Here is a 24,291-nt window from a genome sequence, read left to right on the forward strand (position 1 = left end):
AACAGAGCTAAATTCTACTTAAAACTGAAGCTGGCACTGAAACCTTCTGTCAGAAAACTTAGAAGCTCCAACTTCTGTTACTGCTGTGTTCAAACCTGCCACTGCTGTGGTAAAGCTGAGCAGTCTGGCAGCTAACTCTTGCCCAAATTCATAAACCAAGCATCATTGTTGAAGCTCCTTAAGGGTTTAATCTAACAATACACAGTGCACTTCCAGCACAGAATACAACATAAAGCAGAGCAGCCACTGCTACTTCAATTCAAAAATTCAAGGTAAGCTAGTACTGCTGACATTGACCCCTGACACACTAAAATAAGACTCTCTCTCCTTGAGGAACTTTTCCATGTGAAATTCTCCTGGCCAGTTGTTAGCCTTTTGTGAAATTTCACTTTTATTCTGATTTTAAAGTCCAGGAATTATAACAGAGATCTGTACTAAAACAAAACAAACCAAACAGCAAACCAACAAACAGCAAACCAAAACCGAACAAAAAAAAAAGGCAAAAAAGCCCAAACAAAAAACACACCACAAAACAAACCACAAATAACAAAAAACAAACCAACCAACCAAAAAAAAAAACACAAAAGACAAACTAAAAAGCCACAAAAAAAACAACCAAACAAAAAACAACCAAACACAAAACCCCAAACACAAAACCCCAAACACAAAACCCCAAACACAAAACCCCAAACACAAAACCCCAAACACAAAACCCCAAACACAAAACCCTGCACCAAGAGAAAGGGTCTAAGCAACAATCACTTAGCATCTACAACACTAAATATGTGGCATTATCAAGAAGTGCCTAGATAAAACTAACCCAGCATTTCAAATACAGCAATTTTGTTACATGTCCCTCAACACACATGAGGCAAACAACACACCAAAAGTGTTCCTTCTTAAAAGTAGAGTTTCACTCAAAAATGCCAATTTCACCTCTTCTAGCCCATGCTAAATGTTATGCTCAAAGAATTTTTCTGCTATCACTACATTCACCCTTCTTAAAAACCTGGTAAAAATAACATTCAGATACTCCCCATGGGATGCACGATGCCAGGACTTCTGTCCAGAGGGCTCTTACCCAGCAGCTCTGGCTTGAAAAGGCAGCCTGGGAGCCTGAAAGTTTTGGTGTCAGTTCTGTACACTGATCAACTCAGTTACACCAGTGATTTTACCCAAACAAAGCAGACAGTGTTTCAAAACAATGCCTAGTCAAGGTAAATTAATTATCTCTACAATGATATTTGTGAGATTTGACAGTGTAATTTCCTAGCCAAGCAGGAAATGAAACAGTATCAGCTAATGCCAGCTTTTACTACTGAGGACAATGAAACAAATTTGATACCATGAAAACTATTAGTAGCAAGGGATTAGATTTATTTTGATTTTTCTACTGTGGCCTTTCATTCAAAAGAGGATCTTTTTAATCAGGTTTGTTATTAGGAGGTTTGTTCAAATTGATTTTGAAGCCCAAGCCTTGACATTAATCACAAACACATTAAGTAATTGTTTAAAGTCAGTAATTGAGTTAAGCACCTGTCCAGCAGCATTAGCAACAAGATTCAAAAGTGTGAAAGAAAAGCCAGCACCTAAAATGAAAACCATCATTAGGACAAATATACAGATAGAGGATTTACCTCTTCTAGTAAACACAAATTTAGATGACCTTTTTCCAACATAAGGAGAGAGGTAATGAGCCATTAGCACAATTTCTGCTCCTTCCAGCCTCACTTTGGGCAGAAAACCAAATTTGAATGCTTTATTCATCAGACCACCCACGCCATAATCTCCCTGGGCCACTATGCTGCTTTGCCATGACAAGTTGTAGCAAAAAGAGCACAAAAAACATTTCTAGATTTTTACTTTCTTTCAGCTGTTTGAATATGAAAGTGCCCCAAAGGCCTATACATACTCTCAGAACAGCCTTTTGAGAGGGAACAGTAATTTTACCATGTTTTTCACTGAGAACACCAGATTAGACAGGGCAGGTATCTTGCCATCCTCACAGGCAAAACCTGCAGGGAGTCATCCCAAAGTCCAGCTTACCTGGATGCTATTCCAATGCTCTGGTCTACAAGACTAATTCAATTCTTAAACAAAAAGCACCTGGTCTTTTCTTCCTGTGCTACATAGAATAGAATAGAATAGAATAGAATAGAATAGAATAGAATAGAATAGAATAGAATAGAATAGAATAGAATAGACCAGACCAGACCAGACCAGACCAGACCAGACCAGACCAGACCAGGTTGGAAGAGACCTTCAAGATCATCATGTCCAACCCATCATCCAACACCAAATAACTGATTCAAACTGCTCAATTCAGGCTAGGAGAACAAATTTCCTTCCCCTACCCTAAAAATCATATTATCATTCTGACACTAGATAAACCAAACTCACTTGCAAGCAATAAACAAAAGCATCTTGAGGCAAGGAACTATTGGTCATGTGGGAAAAAGTCACTATCAGCTGTCACCGACACCTTTGTGCAGCCACTCCTCTAAAATCACAGACTCAGAGAAACATTCAGGTTGGAAAAGAGCCTCAGGATCACCGAGTCCAACCAATAACCCTACTCTACAAAGTTCACCTCTAAACCATTAAACCATGTCCCCAAGCACCACATCCAAACAACCCTTAAACACATCCAGGGTTGGCAACTCAATCACCTCCCTGGGCAGCTCATTCCAATGCCTGACCGCTCTTGCTGTGAATTTTGTTTTCCCTAATGTCCAGTCTAAAACTACCCAGTCATAGCTTGAAGCCATTCCCTCTTGTTTAATCACCTGTGAGAAGAGACCAGCACCAGCCCCTCCACAATGTTCTTTCAGGCAGTTGTAGATAGCAATGAGGTCTCCCCTCAGCTTCCTCTTTTTCAAACCAAACAGCCTCAGCTCCTTCAGTTGCTCTTCATAAGATTTATTCTCCAGGCCCTTCCCCAGCTTCATTGCCCTCCTCCGCACTGGCTCCAGCACCTCCACATCTCTCTTGTATTGAAGTGCCCAAAACTGGACACAATATTCAAGGTGTGGCCTCACCAGACCTGAGTACAAGGGGACAATCACCTCACTGCTCCTGCTGGACACAGTATTTCTGATACAAGCCAGGATGCCATTTGCGTTCTTGGCTACCTGGGCACACTGCTTGCTTATATTTAGTTGCTTGTCAAGTAGAACCCCCCAGGTCCCTTTCTGCCAGACAGCTTTCCAGCCACACTTCCCCCAGCCTGTGGCATTGCTTGGGGTTGTTGTGACCCAAGTGCAGGACCCAAGAGTCGGTCCAACAACTCCTTTACTTTCACATTCTATCCAGATGCTGGACATGACAGCCTACAATGGGAACAAAAGGAAAATTAAAAAGTAATGCAGCCAAAGCTTTCTTCTGTCAGTGTGGACCACTACTTCATGCTTGGTTTACATATATACTCTCCTCAGATCAGTTCCCCACACTACCATCACCCCCTTGATCTCAAACAAATAAATACCTTTATGCCTCACTTGCTAAAAGAGAACAAAACATCTACTGCTCCGTGAGACATTCAGACAGATTCAATTAGATGCATGTGTCTCACAAGAACAAAACAAACAGGCCAGGTGTGTAAATATTTAATTAAAATCCTAAATTAAAAGATCTAAATCCACAACTCAAAGCCTCCAGCAGGCTTAACAGCAATAATAACAAACACAACTTACAGCAATAATACAAACCTTAAATCACTTAGCACACAATTAAAAACAATTATATACTTGAGTATTTCATATCCTCAAATAAGAGGTATTTTAAAAAGTAAATCCATTTTCTAATATAGTGCTGTGAAGTATTTTTAGACCACCATGTGCACTGGATGTTACCACTCATGATCCCACTATTTTCCCTAGGAATTTCTAGTGAACATATGAAAAGTCAGAACCTACCAGTTCCCTCGCTTCTTCGAGCTGTTTCTCAACATTTGCAACCATCTGCTTCTTCTCATCTGAAACAGAATTGTGACAATACCAACACAATTACACTCTTGCCATGAAAGAAAGATAAAGAGAAGAGTTTCAGAAGCCTCTATAGATCAGTTAAAACGGGCTCAAGGAATTTATTGTGTGACATCATCACACACTGAAACCAACTAACCAAAGAGACTGGAAATTCCTTGAAGTCTTCTGCTTTGTTACGCAGCATGCGCTAGTTAGGAAAGCACTTGAAGCTGCTCCAGGTGTAGGAGCTGTGCCTCAGCAGGCTCTTACTGGGTGTGTACAAATGCATGAGGTGGCACATACTTCACATCAAATGGAAAAAAAAAAAAAGACAATCTGCCTGAAGAACAAAGGCTTATCCTATTTATTTGCAAAATATGAGATGCACAAAACTGAGCATCCCGCTCATAATGAATCCAGGTACTGAAGAAAAATGAGGTTTCCATTCTGCTGTGCCTATGCTGGGTCCGGAACCGTCTCTTTTGCTTCAACAGAGACAAAATGAAATGTCATGGGAACTACAAGAGAACCACTGCCCTCTATCATCAATAAACATGTAAATTTGGAATAAAAGATGAAAATTGAAAACAAAATAAAAATAAAATCAGCTACAAGCTGTATGTAGTTATTAGCATACACCAGGCTCCCCAACAAGTCTACACCCCAGCCACAGAAAGCTTGCCTGACTTTTGATCTGCCTCTAACCATCCATTCTCAGGCAGAGAATCCGGTATGAAGCAAGATTTAGTGTCACATCTGCCAAATATTCCAATTGCTTGACCACTTGGTTTGTTATGGCATGAAAGGGGATTTTCTGAGGAGTATTCAGTCACTGGATAACAAAACCTCCCCACATTGATTAATTACCGTGGGCATTCAGGGGCTTCAAATAGTACCATTAGCACTCTTTTGCATTGCCCTGTGCCCCTCTAATGGCTACATCCTTCACCCTTCAGACAGTAAATCCACCCTTTGCCTCAGTGATGTTAGCAACAAAACTCTGAACATAGAACCCTTCAGACCACTGTTTGCAGCCAAGATCATCCTGAGACATCTATGCTAGCAGTTCACTTGATAAAAAGTGAATTACATAGAAGTATCTCCATTCGTTGCTCCTCAGAGATCACAGTGGATAAGGTGGCACAAGAGTTTTGATCTGTGTATCTTCAGACTTTATGGGTTTCTTTGTTAGCCTGAATTCCTCTGCTTGTTCCACATGATCGCTTTGTATCCCGAAACTGACATGCTGAAGACTATCTGATGATCTCCTTTAATCCTCTCAATGCTACAAGCCACTGAATTTCAAGAGGGACTTCCTTTACTAAATGTACATAATTTAGCTTCTATCAGACTGAAATGCTGTTTTTAAGCAAACCTAGTGCCATAGGCAGGAATCAGGGGATGCTGAGCTAGCAGACTGAACCAGAATGTCTGTCACCTAAACATGTCCTTAGAGCAACCTTCCTCAAAAGGAACTTCAGAAAGGACTACATTGCTGGTGAAGCATCCTCTGCTTAAGCAAGTTGTGTTTCAGCTGAGTCCTCCCACTACTGTTCCACAGTATCCTGCATCATATTTGCATGATTCATCCATCTTCTCATTTACCTAAGCTATTTTACACTCTCATTTAAGGACACATGAACATCATGATCTGTCCTTCAGTTACATACATTGGAACTCTGTCCAGAGAGCAGATCAGATTCAAATCATCTTTCCACCTTTAATATAACAGAGATCTTTGCAGATAACTGGCCATCTTCTGAGGATAGGATAAAATAGGAATAGGAATTAGAATATAATAGGAATTAGAATAGACCAGACCAGACCAGGTTGGAAAAGACCTCAGAGATCATCAGGTCCAACCTACCACCCAATACCATCCAACCAACTAAACCATGGCACCAAGCACCCCATCCAGTCTCTTCCTACACACCTCCAGTGATGGTGACTCCACCACCTCCCTGGGCAGCCCATTCCAATGGGCAATCTCTCTTTCTACAAATAACTTCTTCCTAACATCCAGCCTAAACCTCCCCTGGTGCAGCTTGAGACTGTGTCTTCTTCTGGTGCAAGCCACCTGGGAGAAAACCATACAGCTCATGATTCACAAGAATAATAAATTCACTGGGCTACCAAGAATCTGTTCTAGTACTCAGAACATGCAGGTAATTAATTTACAGTATAAAACCAGAGACTATAGTCTGAGGTCCTTCACTATGACAAAATTGCTCTCAGAGAAGCCCAAGTTCTCAAGAACATCTTACAGCCAACTGAAAAGGCAACAAAGACTCCTTCTGAGACTGGACTTGATACACAAGTAGTCCAGTGCTGATGAGTCACCTAAAGCTGAGACTTTCAGGCTCTGACCCTGCCATATCCTGTATGAACAAATCAAGGTGTTTCTGGATGGCAGCAGAACAAACTGAACAACAATTTGTCTGGCAAAACACAGCTAGAATAAAATCTTGAATTACTCTGCAGGCCTCTGAGTACAGGGAACTCTGCCAGAGACACAAGAGAGAAGGTGGCACTTTGTCTCTCCCCCCCAAATTAAAAGTTAGAGCTCACCTCTAATTCCTCCCAGTTTCCCTTCATAACCTTGAAAGAGGCCCAGAATTCCATCAAAGCTAAACCATGAAAAACCAGCATCTTGCTTACAAATCTGGAATTCACACTGCCACATCAGGTGGACTCTACTACAGCAGAAGATGCAGCAGATGCTCATTTCTGTGCAGCACTTTTAGTTCTCTGCTAATAATGCCTTTCTTTAATTCACCACAAGGTTCTCATGATGGCACCCAAGTCAGAAAATGTAATTAGTGAAATTTATCTTCCTGACATGACTAAACCCAAAAGAAAAGAGAATTTACCATGTTTGCAGGCACATTTCAATTCTCCTACCCAGCATCCCCGAACACTTCTATTCTTTGCTCCCTTTGGAAGCAGGCAAGGTGGCAATGGATGAAAGAAAAAAAACAGTGTAAGATACAAAACACAGAACACCAATTTATTGAAGCTGAAATAAAATTCAAATACAGCAGCAGAAAATAAATGTACTACAGCAAGGTCAGATTTCCCTGAGTTTGACTGGTTTACAATTTCCATATGCATTAAGTAACATGAAATTTAGGAAAATAAAGTTGGGGTTTGGGGGATGATATTTCATGATGTACAAATTGTCTGTATTTGTGATCACAAGAACTGCACAGCACTCCAGTGACCTGCAAGACCTTACCTACCCACAGAGACACTAAAATACAGACTTCTGCTAGGGAAAGTACATATGAAGGTCTGGCTGAAACTGCTCCCATAAAGCTGGAGAGGTATTCCAATGATCTTCAATGGTTAAGTTAATTAATCTCCAACAGAACACCAGAGTTGCATTTTGACATCATCTCAGATTTGTCAGTACATAATCACCCAGACGGTGACCACAGCAAATGATGGGAGCAAGGCCTGCTGACAACAGCCTTTGTTCCTTTAAACACAGATGTGAGAGCAGGCACAGGGTAACATCCTGGCACTGCAGCCTCGGAGGGATACCTTCACAGATTTCCAGGAAGGCAGCTGAACTTATTGTAACTGCTGCTCCTCTAGGGCACACAATGCCAAAGCAAGAAGGGGCGGCAGGATCCACCTTCAGCAAGGAAAAGCAAGTACACCAAAATATCAATCATTGGTTTCCATTCTCCTCTCTTCCTTTAGCTGCATCCATGTAAAATCCTGGTGGGAGTATGCTGCTTGAAGCCACTTGCCTGCAGGACTGCCAATACCTCTAGGCCAGTTGTTGATATGAACAAAGGAAGCATGACATTTTACAACACTGTCAATCAGAAATCCCTTGCTGGAATGGTTTTCAAACAATTTACTTCCAATTTTAATGCCATGGTTAGGCTAAGGAAACATTTCACAGTCAGAATCCCCAGAGAAAGGAGGACACAATATCCACAGGATGACTTGCTCAGAGACTGCAGAAGAGGCAAGAGTGAGTTACTGAGAGAAGCTTGCCACTAATCTTGCAGATCAGGACAAACAAGTTACAATCCAATTAAAGGTCCTCATACTATATACCATACAACTTCACTATGTCTTAGTAGTTCCCAACCTGCTTGCTTGTTCATTTCCTTCCATCATATGTAATAATTAAAAAGGAGGGTTAAATACTTTTTTTATTAAGAATACAGAATTGGCAACATCCTTCCAGAAAAACAAAATATAATGCTCCATCAAATCTATCCAAAATTAGAACAGAATTTTTCTCTCAGCATTGCCAGATAAAAGGTCCCAAAGAAAACATCTCATGTAGCCTCTATAATTTAACTGGTCAAATTGACTAAGTATGGATAAAGACAGGGGAAAAAACAGTGGACTTTTTTCCCCTCTCTAGGTAAGGACTAAAACCAAAGAAATCCAGTCTGTGTTTTTCAAACAAGATGGTAGCATTTTTTTTTTCACAAGAAACAAGCTTTTACTGTGTTTTCCTCTGTTCTTTCAGCTTTGACCTTGCATTAGTCACCTGTTTGTCCCCTGAAATACAGCACTTACAGAAAGGCAGAAATTAGTAGACAAGCGCAGAAAGATAACACAGCAGTAGTTGGATCTCACAACCAATGAAGAGATTAAAAAGTGGACTAAGACTGAGGAGTCTCAGTGCTTGTGGAATTGCTTCTTTTTATTAGTAGATTCTGAGGAAGAGATGGAATAGCAAAGGGTTTAGTTCATAGACCATTTACAGATTTTGCTGTGCTGGCCAGGGTGGTTTATATGTTCATCCCTGCCAGAAGTTACTGTCCAACAGAAGAGACAAATGGAACAATACAGATGTGATTCTCAATTTGGGTTATAAAACTGGGTTCAAGAAGCACAACACAATGAGCCAGACCTGAAATAGAATCATATAATCATAGAATCAATAAGGTTGGAAAAGACCTCAGAGACTGTAAACTCCAGTACAGGGGTACAGTAGAAAATTAAAGGTGAGACTTTCTTCAGCTAAATCTATTAGACTGAAATAGAGTGCTGTGATTTTCCAGTAGAAATTGCAGGTATCACGAATGAGAGCACTCAAGGCTAAAACCATCACAACCCAGAGGTTATTGTGTTGGGAAAAGAATAAGGTATCATCATTTGTGCTGATAAAACTCTCTTTCAGATCAAGCAATCAACATTTATGTGAATTTTTGGACAAATCACAAGACAGGTGTTTCTCTGAAACACCATTAACATTAAAGAACATTAATAAAGCACATCAGGCAATGATCTTATTTTTTCAAAGATCTGCAGCATGATAGAACATCTATTTAAAAGCTATTTCTCTATTCAGAAAATTTTCTTTAATTCTCCAGATGAGATTTGCCTCAACAGAAGACATTTCTTCCCAAGACATTCTGTTGTCCCTGCTGCTTACTGTTTCTGTAGAATCAGAGTGCCTTTGTTACATTTCTTGCTGAACTGTTTATGCATTTCTGACAACAGAATTGTTTGTTGAGCCATCATCCTCCCAAAACACAAGACAGCATCATAGAAAATGCAGGAATGTTGCAAAAATAATTAACCAGTATTTCTCCAATTCAACTGAATGTGAAGCTTACAGCAGGTCCAGCTTTGGCAGCAGAAGGAAACAAACCCGTCACTAGACTTCAGGAGATCTCTGTATTATGCAGCAGTAGTGTAAGTCCTTATGCCTTTCATCCTGCCTCTTCCAGTGTGGAGGAAGAAGGTCATCAGCAATCTCTCTCAAATCAGTGCTGCTGAAAACTGCCACCTCACGTTCATCTCTCCTCACATCCCCCTCCCACCTCATAATTCTCTCTTTGAGGCTTTCCCAGCCATTTCCACAAGAACTGGTGATGAAGAAGAAAAGATCTTGCAAACATTCCTATTAAGAAACAAGGGGAAAATGTGTATTTAAAATAATTCTGATTAAAGTGTTCAGCATATCCAGAGACACTTTTTCCCCCTAGGTAGTCAAATGCCTCTATTAGCTATGACTGCAAAACGTTTTGAAGTTGTAATGAGTATTTTGCTAATCAAAGACAGAACAGCCCTGAAAATTGAAGCAATGCAGTCACTCATAAAGGTACAGTGCAAGAAGTAGCTATAGTGCAAGCCAGATCAAACCATGTACAATCAGACTCAAATCCTAATATGGAAAAGCCATATCTTAAAAAAAAAAATAAGAAAAATAACACCTGTCTTATCTTGAGACCATTTACCCAGTACCACACTACTCTTTCTGCAGGTGTGGTGGAATATGAACTCTTTCTTCTCTGAGAGGACAGTCAATTCTCAAACCAAAAAACCCTCTTCTCATGGCTACATAAAAGAGTCATGATTTCAAAGCCTGCTGCTTCTAGGGTATGTCACTGTTTAAGACAATACTCTTCACAGATGTCATGTTTAAGCTCCAAAGTCTTTGTGAGTGAATAAGGGAGGCTGATTGAATAAGATTCCACTACTACTGAGCAGAACATTCTTCCTACTATTGATCAGACAACAATTACTTTCAAAATGAATATGGTTAAGAAATTAAATCTCTGTTCCTTCTCTACAAATCACAGTAGCACTACTGATTCTCAGAAGAGGAGTCAGCAGTGCATTTATGTCTCTCTGTTCCTACAAGAGGTCCTTGAATTTACCCTGTTTAAAAGTGAGCATCCCTTTGTGAAACACTAGGAAATACTGCCTTGATTAAATACATTTGTGAGGAACTCACTGCATCCTTGCGAGTAAATTGGTTCCAGTAGCCATTTATGGGTTAAATATCATCGCTGAGCAGGCGAAATTATACCAGTTCTAAATTTCAATCACAGGAACTCTTTGGATTTCTCCCTTCTTCCTTTTGTAAGGCTTCACTACAAAACAGAAAAAGCTTTTTGTCTCATAAGCACCTGCAGATTTTAACTTTTTGTTAAGCTCAACAGCCAAATAGCTCTGCTCGCCATAGTTTCCTGTACTTTAATCATGCCTGTGACTGCTCATTGAACCCAGATTTATCAGAACACATTCTAACTTGCTAAGATTAGAATTGGACATGACCTTCCAGAATCACACAGGCTTCTCCTCAAAAAATCCATGTTTCTGTATGTCAGATTTTGGTTTGGACTTAGGAATTAACATTGGTTTAGGTGACCACCTATCTCAAATCCTTTTTACAGTCCCTACTTCATCACTTAATGATGCATTTCCCCGCTCACAAAGTAGGATGTTATTCTTTGGTCCTGAATGGGTAATACCTTTTCCTAACATAAAAATACACCATAGTCCCTTCTTGTAAGATACCCACTCCTACAGTTTAAGCTTTGGAGATGTGCATAGGAAGCACAGGCAGAAAAGTATAGTGACCTGGAAACAGAAGAGGCATTAAGTTAAGCTAGAGGAGAAACAGACCAGAAATTCACTAGCTTCAGCCCTGTCTGGTACTAGGGCACTAACTTACTATGCACTAGGCAATTCAGCTGGACTGGTTAAAGGGATGATCATTTTCAGTTTTCTACTCTAACATCCTTACAGAGAGATTATTTTCTCTACTGCAAGAATACATCATGAATCAGATCATGAATGCTGCAGGCAACTCACAAACACATTAAAGCAAATGAACAGTGATTTCTTTGAGTCTCTCCTACATGTGAGTCACCACAGTCAATTATCCAAATCAAACGTTTCAACAGTAAGCAGGAAAAAACCCCATATTTGAATTAAACCATGCACCAATTCTGTCTATGCTACATAAAAAAGATTTGTTTTCTATTACTGATGCTGTGGCACGATCATAGTAACAAGCATTCAGCAGTAACACTTGTACAGCAAACACTCATCCTGCTTTGGCAGGGGGGGTTGGACCCAATGATCTCTTGAGGTCACTTCCAACCTCTAACGTACTGTGATACTGTGAACACCCTCCCAGCTCTGACCCCTGCTCTTGCTCAACCTTTCAGTTGCACTGCCGTAACTTTGCGTGGCTCCACAGCAACGCAGCAGGGAAGGGCTGATCCTTACAGCTGTCCAGCCAACAATATTCTGTCCGGTTATTCACAACACATTTCACGAGAGAGCTCGCTGGGGCAGGGAATACGGGGCAGGGAAATCAATCCTGACTTTCCTGTAGCAAAAAAAGCACATTCCAGTGATGGGACACAGAGACACCACGCTGAAAACACACTAACACCTTCCCCAGCACTTGTTGCCGGGAGGCCGGAGGCGCCGGGAGTTGGAGAGATTCTTACGGACGAGGATCACAGGCCTGCGGTGCGGAGCGAGAGCCGTGAAGTCGGAGAGCAGCGCAGGTGAGAGCCCAGCGCGCCGGGCGACTACGGCCTCTCGGAGCAGCCAGGCGAGTCGCCCCCCCGCCGCAGGAGCCCGCCGCTCACCTCCTACCAGCTTAGGCACCTTCCCGATCCTGCCCGTGATCTCGGCCGTCAGCACCGCGAAGTCCTGCTCGTAGCTCTCGAAATCGGAGGACATGGCGGCGGTGCCGGGGGAGGCCGCGGCCCCGCTACGCTCCGCGGAGATACCGCGCTCAACCGGGATGGGAGCGCTCAGCCGCTCCGCACCCAGACGCTTCCGCGTTCTGCTACCCGCAAAGGCGTCCCCCCGCCTCCAGGCGCCGCTCCACAGGTTCCGGCGAAACGCTCCGCCTCTTCTCAGACGCTTTAACCCGCACAGCACGGCCCAGCTCCCCGCTACCACCCCGCCACCCCTTAGCACTCTTAGCTTAGGGGCTCAAAACTGTAGCCCCTAGGCCCAAAGAAGGAGACGGAGGAGGCAGCCTGCTCACGTCTTGCAACCCGAGATCCCACAGCCCCACGCCTCTCAGCCTTGTAATCTCCGGGATCGGAAGCACAAGGCTGCGGCGCCGGAGGTGGGACGCTGTTTCCCGGCAGGATCCTATTGCCAGCGGACTGCCGGGAGGGCGGGAGCAGCTGACCGGGAGGCGCCCGCGGGCGGAGACAAGCGTGGGCCCCGCTCCTCCCGCCTCCCCAGGCCGGCGGAGCGGGGCCGAGGTCCGGCGGGTCCCGGCACCTCCCCTTCCCTTTCCTCACAGCGCTTCTTCTGTCTCAGAATCCGGCGGGACGGTGCGGGACTGAGCGTGGCGGGAGTCATGGGCGGCGGCCGGGCGGCAACGGGTGGGCGCCGGTAGCGGCCATGGACGGGCCGGGAGGGCTGCGCCGGGCGCGGCGGCTGTGCCACTGGGGGCCGCTGGTGGCCCTGGCGGTGGTGGTCGTGTGTTCCGCCACCGCCATGGCCGACGCTGCGCTGTGGTACTGGCCCCTGGACACTGCCGGAGGAAGCGTCAACTTCATCATGCTCCTCAACTGGACCGTCATGATCCTTTACAACTACTTCAGCGCCATGTTTGTGGGCCCGGGGTACGTCCCTCTGGGGTGGACACCGGTAAGCGTTGGCTCACGATCGCACTATCCTCGTGGCGGGCTCGGTAGGGCGGGGGCTGAGGTGAGGGGCAGGGCGAGCCGCGGGCCTGCCCTTGTGGCGGGGCCGGCGTCTCTGAAGTAGTGTGTGCAGGGGTTAGGAAAGCAGTGGAAGTCGCATGTTTTTTGGTCCCACCCTTTGCCGTTTCTCCCGCTCCAAACATGCAGCCAGCCCGTTGGGCCACTCAGTTCTCCTTCACTTTCTGCTCTTTCTGCTTTGCTGCTGCTTCACTCGATGCCTTCCTTGTTCTGCCTGTTACGGCGAGCTGGGGCTGAAGGGTAATGTTTCTTCATTGTCAGCAGCTGAAGGTTTTCAAAGCAGACCAGGAAACGAGTACTGCTAACTGGGAGTGAGAACTTGAGATTATTTAGCTACATGCTCATGCAGACACTGTTGCATTGAATACTTTGTTCCTACTAATAAGGATTAGGAAGAAAACCCGACGAACTTAATTTAGCCAATTTAATTCTTTGGCGTGAGTCAGAAAATCGCGTATGATACCATGTTGAACGTAAGATAAATACGCAAATTTCTACCTTAACTTGTCCTTTGCTTCAGTAAACTCTGGGAAGAGTAATGATACAGGTTAAGTACCTTAAGACAAACGGAGAGAGTTTGTTATATTACACTAGAGTGGTGTAATATAAAGATTAATAATCACGTTTCTGCTTGTGGAGTATTTCTCAATAGTAATGATTAGAGGATGCTGCTATAGTGCTAGCAGGATAGCTGGCTATTAGCTTGTAATCTACAAGCCTCAATCTCTCCCTCATCTTGCTGTGGTTGGGGTGTGTGTGTAAAAGAGAGAGTGGTGAAGGAGCTAGTTAAACATTAATGCTTACCAGTAGTAAGCCTAGAGTGGTTTATGGTATGTTATGGAGAGACAATGTGCACAAGGTTTTCTTGAAATTGTATAGGTGTCGTGCTGTTTTTTACTCTTAGAACCTCACTGTGAAACCTTACTTGCACTTTTCCAGATGGAAGAACTGTTGATTTCTTTTATCAACCAGCACTTTCAAGAGTGAGAGATAGCTATGTTGACAGCTAAGAGATTTCATATGTTTCTCTTCTCACCACCTACAATTAAATAGCGTTGGGTTATGAAACACACCTAGTCAGAAGAAAGCAAAGATGCTTAGCTTAGGAAAGTGCCAGGCTATGTATTGCCAGTAGAGTTTCACCTACATCTAATGCACCTATTTTTCTGTTGAAGGAAAAATCTCAGGATTGCATGTATCTTCAATACTGTAAAGTGTGTCAGTCTTATAAGGCACCACGTTCACACCACTGTCGAAAGTGTAACAGGTACTGTTATTATTTAAAATTGTTTTAAGTCCTTATTAAAGGAGTTTCACATCTAATGATGGGCTGTGAATATAGCTGGTTCTTCCAAGTTCTGTACTGCTGATTTTTAAGACTGCCATGTGAACACTGTACCCATTTCAGATGTTTCTGCTTCCTAGTTGTGTCATTTCTATACGGTTTTACTGCAGTTTGCTTTGATAAATCTCTCTTTATTGTTTTCTTTTTAGCTTGAAATCAGTTCCTCTTAAAACCTTCTTAAGAGCACTAACAAAACATTGCAATACTGTTTAAGGAAAGCAAGCCTATTTAAACACCTAAAAATCTTTAAGACCTTTAAGTTATCACAATATCACCAAGGTTGGAAGAGACCTCAAAGATTGAATTCTCAGTCCAAACACTCACCTGCTCAGAGAGTAGAAAAGCTTATTCTGACATCTTTCCAAATGCAATATAGATGTTGATTTATGTGGAAATTTTGGGCTGTGCTTTACTTTTCACTGAAGGTTGGGGTTTTTTTTTGAGGGGTGTCTGCATATTAAATTAAGAAGCCTTCTGAATCAACTTGAAGAGCTCCAGCCTTGCTATGTGTTAGTCTTCCAGCAGGCTTGTTCTGAAGTAAAGGATGTTTCTATTAAAATTAGCTGCCCTGGAATTTAGTGCAGCTTGAAAAAGGCAAGTCACTTCAGTTGTCTGCAATCCAGACTGTAGTTGTATTTATTTGGGTTCACAGGGCAGGCCCTCCTTTGAAGGACTGTTAGAGAACACAGTGAAAGGATATTGCTGCATACACACTCGTTTATTTCTATAAACAGAAGATGTGCAGTCATTGTGACTGCCTCAGGAAGTGGAGGCTGAAACTGTGCAGTAGTGCTGTAATTTGGCTGCATCATCCCAAGATCTAAAATCAGACTGTTTTTCTTGAGTGCCAATTTTAGCAGAAAATGGCAGCAGAACGTGATGATTCTTTGCAAAAGCAAGTTCTTTAGGTGAAATAAAACAATAAACTGCAGCACATTCCCCAGCTTGTTTTGCTGATGTGCTTCAGGAATTTTCTTTCCCTTCAACTCTGGCCAAAGTAACTCATTCCACATGTTATTTCTAGCCTGTTGCAATGAAGTAGGTAACTTGAGCCTTTGCTGAAAGTCTTCCATGCTAGCAAGTTTCAGTGCTCAAATGGAGCCACTTGTGGCCCACCTGAACAGGGTGAGGTTTCTAGCTAAGATCTAGGAACTTCTTCAGAAACACTTTGCTTAAAATTATGATTGCATGTTCAAGAACTCATAACAGTAGCAGCTGAATATATGCTAATTAAGAATAATTAATTCTTTAAAGGGAGAAACAGAACTTTTGGGAATGGACCAGCTTAAAGGATAATGATGAGCTTCCAAAACATGTAACTTCTTTTCAGAGGAAGTGGATGTTTGTGCAATTCAATCCCTTGTTTAGGTTTGGTGTAGAGGAATTGGAATGTTACTCTGATTCCATGATTTTTAGTTAGTGACTTTTATGCCTGTTAAATTAAGTCCTTGCAGTCTGTGACATCAGCAAATCTGTTACCAGATACTTTTTTTGCACCTGTAAACTACACCAAAATAACCAGCTTTATATTGAATACAAGAGTGTCTCTAGAGTGTTTAGACTTGTTAAACAGATTTTGAAAAGGACTTAACAATATTGTGAGGTCGATATGTAGCAACTGATGAAGCTTTCAGAGGGTCTGCTACTGAAAAGAAAGAGGCATTGACATGCCTCTGTGTATCTGTATGTTCTTTCTGCAAGAGTTCACAGGGGATTTGATGGTTTCTTTATTTTTCTGGTGGGCTTATATAGAATTTGGCAATAGTATTAGTGCTAATTATTGTGTTGATAGCTCTTACATGTACTGTTCTAGGCCTCTGGCTCTGTAATATGCTGTTTATTAGCAGACAGCAAGTTTGTGTGAAGGGGAAAAGGCATAACTAGGGAGGGTAGGGCACGGGAGTACTTTTTGTTTTGCTTTCTTTTGCTCTAGGACATAAAATATCTTGGAGTAGCAACAAAAAAAGAAAGTACTGTGTTGATCCTATTGGAAATTGGTGGGTTTCAATGAATGAATGGAGGTTGAAGAGCAGAAATTTACCTGTCCTTTGAGCTTTTGTCCTTTATATTAATCAGTGTTTATTATTCACAGATGTGTCATGAAGATGGATCACCACTGCCCTTGGATCAACAACTGTTGTGGATACCAGAATCATGCATCTTTCACTCTGTTTCTTCTCTTAGCCCCACTGGGATGCATTCACGCTTCTTTCATATTTGTTATGACTATGTACACTCAGCTTTACAACAGAGTAAGAAAACATAATTCAGTGCTAAAATACCGTTAAGTCAGATGGGCATTTAATCTATGCAAGTATGAGACAATTTGGTTTCCTGAGAAGCATCAGAGAATCATAGAATGTTTTGGATTGGAAGGAACCTTTTAAAGGTCTTTTAGTCCAACCCTCCTGCAATGAGCAGAGCATCTTCAGCTAGATCATGTTGCTCACAGCCCCATATAACCTGACATTGAATGTTTCCAGGAATAGGGCATCTACAACCTCTGAGGGCAATGTGTTCCAATATTTCACCACCCTCATCATAAAAAAGTATTCATTGTAGGTGGTCTAGAGCTACCCTCTTTTCATTTAAACCCATCACTACTTTCTTGCAACATGTACTCTTGGTTCTGCTCTCTGCATCTCAGATGTGTGTTTATTATTTGGAGGAGGATTCAGAGAAAGTGCCTTCTGTTTTTTTTCCTGTTTCTTGTCATAATCTGAGAGTTTCCCAGAACGTTGTATTGACTGAAGACAGTTTCAAAGTATCACTTTATAGAGAGAAAGAGACAGGCTGTGTTTTGGCTGGCACAGAATCTAGCTGCTATTTGTTTCCAAGACAGAAGGTAAACGCTGTTTATTGGCTTTTGCTAGCCATTTTTTATTTTGATTGTGTCTAATTCTTCAGGAAAAAAAATAAACAACATTAATTTTTAAACTAAACATAAATTATTTGGCCTGTTTTTAAATGGAAAAATTTAAATGTGTTAACAGTGAGCAAGGCTTGTTTGAAATGTGTCTCTTATCTCAGATCCATGGTTAAGATTTGATTTCAGCTTTTGTGGTTGCAATGAGCTGCTTGAAAACATCAGCTGAGCATGACAGATAAAGGCTGTGTGTTGCATTTGCAGAGCAGTGATGTTGAGAACTGTTATCTGCTAAAGATTTGGGAGGAAAATGTGTTGTGTGTCCCTTGAAAATGGATACTGTGCTATTCAAACGTTTTCTCTCTGAAACTGGTGGATAGGTTTTTGTTCATGTGCCGAAGCCCAGATTTATTTCTCTGATTTTGGGCCTAACTTGTGGAGCTTCCAGGATGGTGACTTTAGTTTAGCTTTCCATCTATCAAATAATGTATTTCTGAAAAGTCTTGGATGCCTCTTGTTTATTTGGGGGGTTTTGTTTGTTTCTTGCATTATAAACCTGTCAGAAGTTGAGCACTTGGCTTCAGAGCCAGATTCCCTGTTGGTGACTTGTTTTGTTTCAGCAGTCTGAATGTTTTAGGGCTGAGTTGTATTTTCTCTCTGCAGATATCTTTTGGGTGGAGCTCTGTAAAAATTGACATGAGTGCAGCCAAAAGAGACCCTCGACCCATTATTCCCTTTGGACTGTCTGCATTTGCTGCATCTTTATTTGCCTTAGGACTGGCGTTAGGAACAACTATAGCTGTCGGTATGCTGTTTATTATTCAGGTAAGTTTTATGGCTTCTGTGACAAAAAAGTTAAAAGCTTGTGGAGCAGAAACAGAATTTGGGACTGAGATAGGAGCAGTTGTTTAGAGCAGATGTTGCTGTTTTAAATTTTCCAGGCGTTTTTATGTTGCTTTCTTCCAATTTCTCTGTTGTTAGCACAACACAGAATTTGAAAGTGAAAATCTAATGAACTAAGAAAACATGATGTAAGGGTTCATAAACTCTCTGGAAAAGGCAAAAAGACTTAATATTTCAGCATTACATTGCCCTGTCCCTGAAAATAGGTATAAACATGCCTGATATGTTGCTTCCAATGTTTGGTATGTTTGGAAGGAAGCAAAAAAATGCACATATTAAGTATACACTGAAATATCTGTGTGCTACTGTCATAGCTGTATCATTCTAGAGGACAGTATTTATCAATACTGAATCTTAATTTTGAATGTTTTACATTTCAGTTAAGCATTTAAAAGTTGTTCTGTTCTTTAAAGCAAATTAGCTTGTTTAGTGAAGTTTTCTTAGCCTAGCTTGCTTACATCTGCAGAAAATCTGTGCTAATTTCACCTAACTTTTATTTCAGATGAAAGTCATTTTGACAAACAAAACTTCAATCGAGTCCTGGATTGAAGAAAAGGTAAGCTTCTATTACAGTATTCTTGTAGTATCTTTCAACTTCTTGTTTTATCTCTCTGGATTTAAACTAAATGTCATGATGTCTTGGGTGACAAGTTGGACTTGATGATCTTTGAGGTCTTTTCCAACCTTACTGATTCTATGATTTCAATTCACCACTGACTTAACACCTACAACCAAATTTTCCCTTACTGTCTCTGACATTCACTGAAACATAGGCAGTTTAATGATTTCTCATATATTTTTCTTTCTTGTTTGGAGGAAATTGAAACTGAGAAACATTACCTTTTAAGAGACATGTTTTCTTGAGTAGTCTTTGTTTCTCTTTACACCTTCCTTTTAACTGTCCACCTTCCCTACCCATTCTGGATGGCATGTTCGGGCTCGTGATTTTCCTAATATGCTGCTTTTCTCATTAAACTTGGGAGGATTTTTCCTTGATGTTGAAGAAGCACTAGAAAATAATGATATACGTAGTCTTCTTTATATGTCTTTTTAACTCCCATATCTTTTTAGAGATTTTCACAAGATTTTTCAGAAGAAATAGCTTCTGCTGCTTGGCTGTAAGTTAAAAGGAAGCAAAAGTGATTCGATGATTAGAAATTAGTTGTGCCACTAGGTTATTTTGTATAAATCCACAAACATTTCATGATTATTATCTTGTTTTCCTTTTATTCTGTGCCAACATTAACATGGGGATCTTGACTGTGTCTAAGTACCTCAGTATTGTAATACCTTTTTGCATGGAATCAAGCAGAGCTGGAACCTAGTGCCATTAGGCTGTTGTACTCAATCTCTGGAGGTCCCTTCCAATCTCTAATTTACTGTGAGTAATAGATCAACGGAACATAAATGCATGAAAACACTGTTAAAAGGTATAGGAGAACTTGGAATAATTTGTTGAAATTTTTGCTGTAAAACAGGCTGCTCTTGTCCCTTCTGAAAACTGAACACAGTATTGCAGATTGTAATACATAAATAATAAAGAACAGCAAAGAGAACAAACTCTTCTGTGGCTACTCCACTAGATGTCATTGTTTCTGAAAGAATGAAAAGTTCACAACTGCAGAATGTGGCAGAATCTCAACATGCTTGTGATAGAGTAGACACTGCAAATGTTAATTATGCTCGTGATCCTTAAGGAAGGAACCCTGAGCTGTGGAAGTCCTTGTGTGTAACTGAGAAATAGTCAAGCATCAGGCCTTAAAAGCCTTCGTGAAATAAAATCATAGCATGGAGTGTATTAATCAGTATAGTTAGTTGTCTGTATTGTTAAAAGAGTAAGTGGAAGGGAGGACAGGGAAGTCAAACTAGACACACTTTGAACTCCTGTAACTGTGTAAGTAGCCTTAAAAGCCTGGCGTAGTATAGCAGGAATTCACTGCTTTTGCCTTAAAATGTTTGCCTCACAGTCTCATGGACTCATTCAGGACTTATGACCTGGCCTTCTTAATACTTCCTGCTTGATTGCGGTTTGTAGAGTATGTTCTGATGTACTGCATTTCTGAATTCTTTGCCAGGCCAAAGACAGAATCCAATACTACCAAACGGGTGAGACCTTTGTTTTTCCCTATGACATGGGAAGTAAATGGAAGAACTTCAAGCAAGTGTTTACATGGTCTGGGATTCCTGAGGGAGATGGCTTGGACTGGCCAGTAAGAGATGGCTGTCATCAATACAGTTTGACGGTATTTGTTCTTCAATCATGTCTCAAGTGAATCCTCACTACCCAACTGCCTGCTTTCCTTGGCCAGTCATATACCAGCTTTTCAAACAACGGATTAGTAATGCATATACTTAAACAGGAGTTCTGTCAAGTGTTTTTTAAATGGTTTCAATACCTGAATTCATTTTCTTTTGAATGCCCAATTCCTCTCAAACTAAACACTGCCTACATTTCTGTTTATAGATAGAGCAACTGAAACAGAAAGCAGACAAGCGAGTAAGAAGCGTAAGTATTTGTGAAGCTTGGTCTGAAATTAGTTTCAAATACCAGCATAAATAAATGTCCTTGCTGAGACTCTTTCTTTTCTTGATTTTTAAACTTGACCATTAAAGACTTTGTTGCCACACAATGTGCTGCAACCTCTACTTAATTAAACCTCATGTTTAGCTTGCTTTGCGTTTGTTCCTGGGTTTTCAGACAGTGAGAAATGGGGTAATAAAGATGACTGTGCTTCATTGTTAAGCCGTTTAGATTTTAGTCCCTTTGACAGCTGTTGTCATTATGCTTAGATCTGATGGTATGCTTGAATTGTTTTTTTGTGGGGTATGAAGCTGTCAGCTGCTTACAATAATACATTGCTGTGTTCTGTTCGCATCTGTAGGTGCGGTATCGAGCAATAGAAGATTACAGTGGTGTCTGCTGTCCTATGACGAAAGGCATTAAAACATTCTTCACAACACCATGCACTGAAGAACCCAGAATTGCACTGAGCAAAGGAGATCTGATTTTAGCCACAAGAGGCTTAAAGTTAGTGGCTCCACAGCTTTGTTTGATTAAAAGAAATGTTGAGATGATTTCTGGCATCTAATTAAATTTTACACTTTCTTCCCCAGACACTGGATGTATGGTGAGAAGATTCTCGACTCAGCTGCTGATGGTATGAAGCAGTTATTTTCACTTTGTCTGTTGAAAATTGGAAATCCATTGTATAGCTGTCTAGAAATATGGACAATATTTTATGTTCAGCTCTCAAAGTGTATAATGACTGACCTTACTGGCATTAGCTTTTGTTCCCACAAAAATCACATCCAGTTCTTACTCTTTCTGTTAGATTTGCCAATTTTGAGAAACATTAATTCAGTCTGTCAGATTGAAAGAGCACTCATGTAGTACCTTATTTACAGGTGAGTTGGAAGGGCAGCACTGCTTCATATTCTCAGTTGTTAGACTTCTAGACTCTGAAGAGATTAATGATGATTAGTGGTCTGTCTTTCTTTAACATACTCAGATTTCCTATCTAAATAACACATATATTTATAGGACCTCTACACTTTGTAGATCTTAAAAACAAAGAGATGTTATGTCTTTTGGTCTGAGATCAATTCCAAGGACTTTGATATGCTTTTACCAAACTAACAACTACAGCTATCAAAAACATTAAAGACTCCTGCTGGTCTGCAGAGAGACAACACCACAGCTACCTGCACAGAAATACCTACATTATTTAATTTAGCCCTTCTGCTTAGGACTGAGCTAAAACTTTACCTGCCAGAGTGTGCAGTAGATGCTGTCATCTCTTCCAAACAATTGTTCATTCATTGCATGTATGAGAGGCAGCTAACTGTTGCTACATGGAAAGTTTCTGTGCTTTTCATGGGAGGTCTCCTTCATGGGCTGGAATTGCTTTGGCAGCTCACTAAGATGAACTCTTTCAGACATCAAACCTAAATGAGTCATTGAAATGATTGTGGTAGTAGTTATTATGTTGCATATTATGAAGATTAGCAGGAAATACCTGTGCTATAGTCATGTCAGTTTTAAATCAGGTGAAATGTGGTCTGGATGGGGGACGTGGTGTCTACTGAAAGGCTGGATTACAATTCAAAATAACATTGGCTTTTTGGTGAGCTGGACTTCAAATTAGGATGAGATTTGTTAGGAATGTGTAGCAAAAAGCTATAAATAGGCAAGGAATAACAAGCTGCACAACAACAGGATGGAAAAATGAAGGATTGAGTAGCAGCTCTTCTGAGGAGAGAAGAGTCAATGTTAATCTTAAAATGAGTCAACCCTTCAAAAAAAAAAGCCGTAATAGCTTCCCAGATGCACAAAGTAGTCTTCCCATCCTACTCAGCGTTGGCAGAGACTCAGCTGAAATACAAGTTAAAACAGTTACTGCATCTTGAAGAGGAAGATCAGCTGTGGAGGATTGAGAGGAAAACAATGAGAATAAGCAGAGTACTAAAAAATGTGACATTTAAGGATAAGCTGAAAGAGGTGTGGAAGTCTGTAGCGGAGAAGGTTAGCTACTTCCTGCATCTCCAGTGCGTAGAAAGAAGAGTCATGAACTTGAATTATAGGCAGAAAGATTCAGATGGAGCGTTTGGAAAGATTTTTCTCCTAATAAGGAAAGCAGACAACTAGAAAACTTTGGAGATTTCTGAAGATATTTTAGGCAGTGGGAGAGAATTCGCACGTCCTCAGGAGGTGATGTTAGGAATGACTTAGGTGTACTGCCTTGAAGAAGAAAACAACCTAGGTAACCTCTTGATGTCTATTCCAGTCCTGTGTCTTTCCTCTACAGTAGCTCATGTTCTGTTCCAAGTTAATGTAACTTTTCATCTCTTAAGGTGGAATAAGAGAACGAGGCTGGTTCCCTAGGAAGTGTGTGGAAAAATGCCAGTATGACTCTGAAACGGATCAACCAGTGGATGGAGAGAAGAAGAACAGATAGCCTTCTTATTTTTTAAATAAGAGATGGAGTTTTTACTTCAAACCACAATCCTTTACTTGAAATTTTCTGTGTATTACTTTAGACTTATGCAATGAATATGTTAGGACAAGGGTTTCTTTTCCTTGCAGCTGAAAGAGGTTGATACACCTGTGCCATGGTTCCCATACTTTTTTGAACGCTTAATAACTGGAGAAGCCATTCAATGGATTGCCTTCAAAATTCATCTTTATCATCCAAAGACAATTCTCGTTTTTTTCCTGTTTAAATTGCATTCTGAGGGTTCATATTTTAGGTTTTTCCCTCAACTGCATCCAATCATGCTGTGTGCTGCTTATCTTTTGTATTTTTCTTTCTCTGAAGCTGCCCTTGAGAGCTCTGAAGGAAACACTTGATTCGAATTCCAGATGAAATTTGTTACCTGTGGCTTTTAATGATGTGAATTGTCCACCTCAAATAAATGATACATTCATATTCACTTGTGGATTTAATTTTTCTTAATCCTCCAAGGCATTGTTTATAGGCATGGGGATACAAACTAAGAAGTAAAGATTTTACTGTTAGACATCGGTTTTTTTTCAAGGTTAGAAAGACTTCAACACTTCCTTAAAAATGTTCTGTGCCTTTACTGACAAGAAGATACGTCCAGCTTAATCTGTGCCCTCAGCAACCTAAGCCCCAAGAGGCTGAAGTTCTTGATCTTAGACTGAAGCAGCACTACCAGGAATGAAAATTTTTGTGAGCCTAGTTGCTACTAAGTGATGAACACTGTTCCTTAAGCTGTTTTATGTAG

The 24,291-nt window shown here is 41.0% G+C and overlaps 2 protein-coding genes and 1 long non-coding RNA gene across 6 annotated transcripts in view; 1 reads left to right on the forward strand and 2 right to left on the reverse strand.

Annotated features, from left to right (window-relative positions):
* The window catches only part of VTI1A (vesicle transport through interaction with t-SNAREs 1A), a 306,094-nt gene extending 293,462 nt beyond the window's left edge, over nucleotides 1-12,632 (reverse strand). The window contains exons 1-2 of one of the 4 annotated variants that reach the window (XM_068139374.1): nucleotides 12,335-12,626; nucleotides 3,915-3,973 (exon numbers count right to left, since the gene is read on the reverse strand). In XM_068139374.1, coding sequence (XP_067995475.1) covers nucleotides 3,915-3,973; nucleotides 12,335-12,428 — 153 coding nt within the window. In that variant the 5' untranslated portion in view covers nucleotides 12,429-12,626. Of the gene's footprint in view, nucleotides 1-3,914; nucleotides 3,974-12,334 lie in introns of all 4 variants that reach the window. The other 3 variants (XM_068139375.1, XM_068139376.1, XM_068139377.1) reach the window with 3 other exon arrangements.
* LOC137441700 (uncharacterized) lies at nucleotides 6,953-12,321 on the reverse strand. The gene is made up of 3 exons (XR_010987480.1): nucleotides 11,896-12,321; nucleotides 10,681-10,819; nucleotides 6,953-9,843 (listed from the first exon to the last, which is right to left on the reverse strand). It is a non-coding gene; the product is annotated as an uncharacterized lncRNA (long non-coding RNA).
* Nucleotides 12,633-12,893: 261 nt separating the features above from the next.
* On the forward strand, nucleotides 12,894-23,976 carry ZDHHC6 (zinc finger DHHC-type palmitoyltransferase 6). The gene is made up of 10 exons (XM_068139372.1): nucleotides 12,894-13,358; nucleotides 14,608-14,699; nucleotides 16,870-17,029; nucleotides 18,307-18,468; nucleotides 19,049-19,102; nucleotides 20,622-20,789; nucleotides 21,011-21,052; nucleotides 21,429-21,574; nucleotides 21,661-21,704; nucleotides 23,398-23,976. Exons 1-10 carry the CDS (start codon nucleotides 13,110-13,112, stop codon nucleotides 23,499-23,501), a joined length of 1,221 nt encoding a protein of 406 aa, XP_067995473.1. The 5' UTR covers nucleotides 12,894-13,109; the 3' UTR covers nucleotides 23,502-23,976.
* The last annotated feature ends 315 nt before the right edge of the window (nucleotides 23,977-24,291 follow it).

The sequence above is a fragment of the Melanerpes formicivorus genome, unplaced genomic scaffold (assembly GCF_026170545.1).
Source record: "Melanerpes formicivorus ecotype bairdi unplaced genomic scaffold, bMelFor1.0.p_v2 SCAF_6, whole genome shotgun sequence".
Taxonomy (NCBI): Eukaryota; Metazoa; Chordata; class Aves; order Piciformes; family Picidae; genus Melanerpes; species Melanerpes formicivorus.

Bases quoted from the DNA above. Each gene is read 5' to 3' on its own strand.
- ZDHHC6 (XM_068139372.1), top strand. From the start codon at position 13,110: ATGGACGGGCCGGGAGGGCTGCGCCGGGCGCGGCGGCTGTGCCACTGG. The intron at 19,103-20,621 runs GTAAGCTTCTAT...ATTCTTTGCCAG, and splicing joins AGTCCTGGATTGAAGAAAAG to GCCAAAGACAGAATCCAATA. The intron at 21,705-23,397 runs GTATGAAGCAGT...TCATCTCTTAAG, and splicing joins TCTCGACTCAGCTGCTGATG to GTGGAATAAGAGAACGAGGC.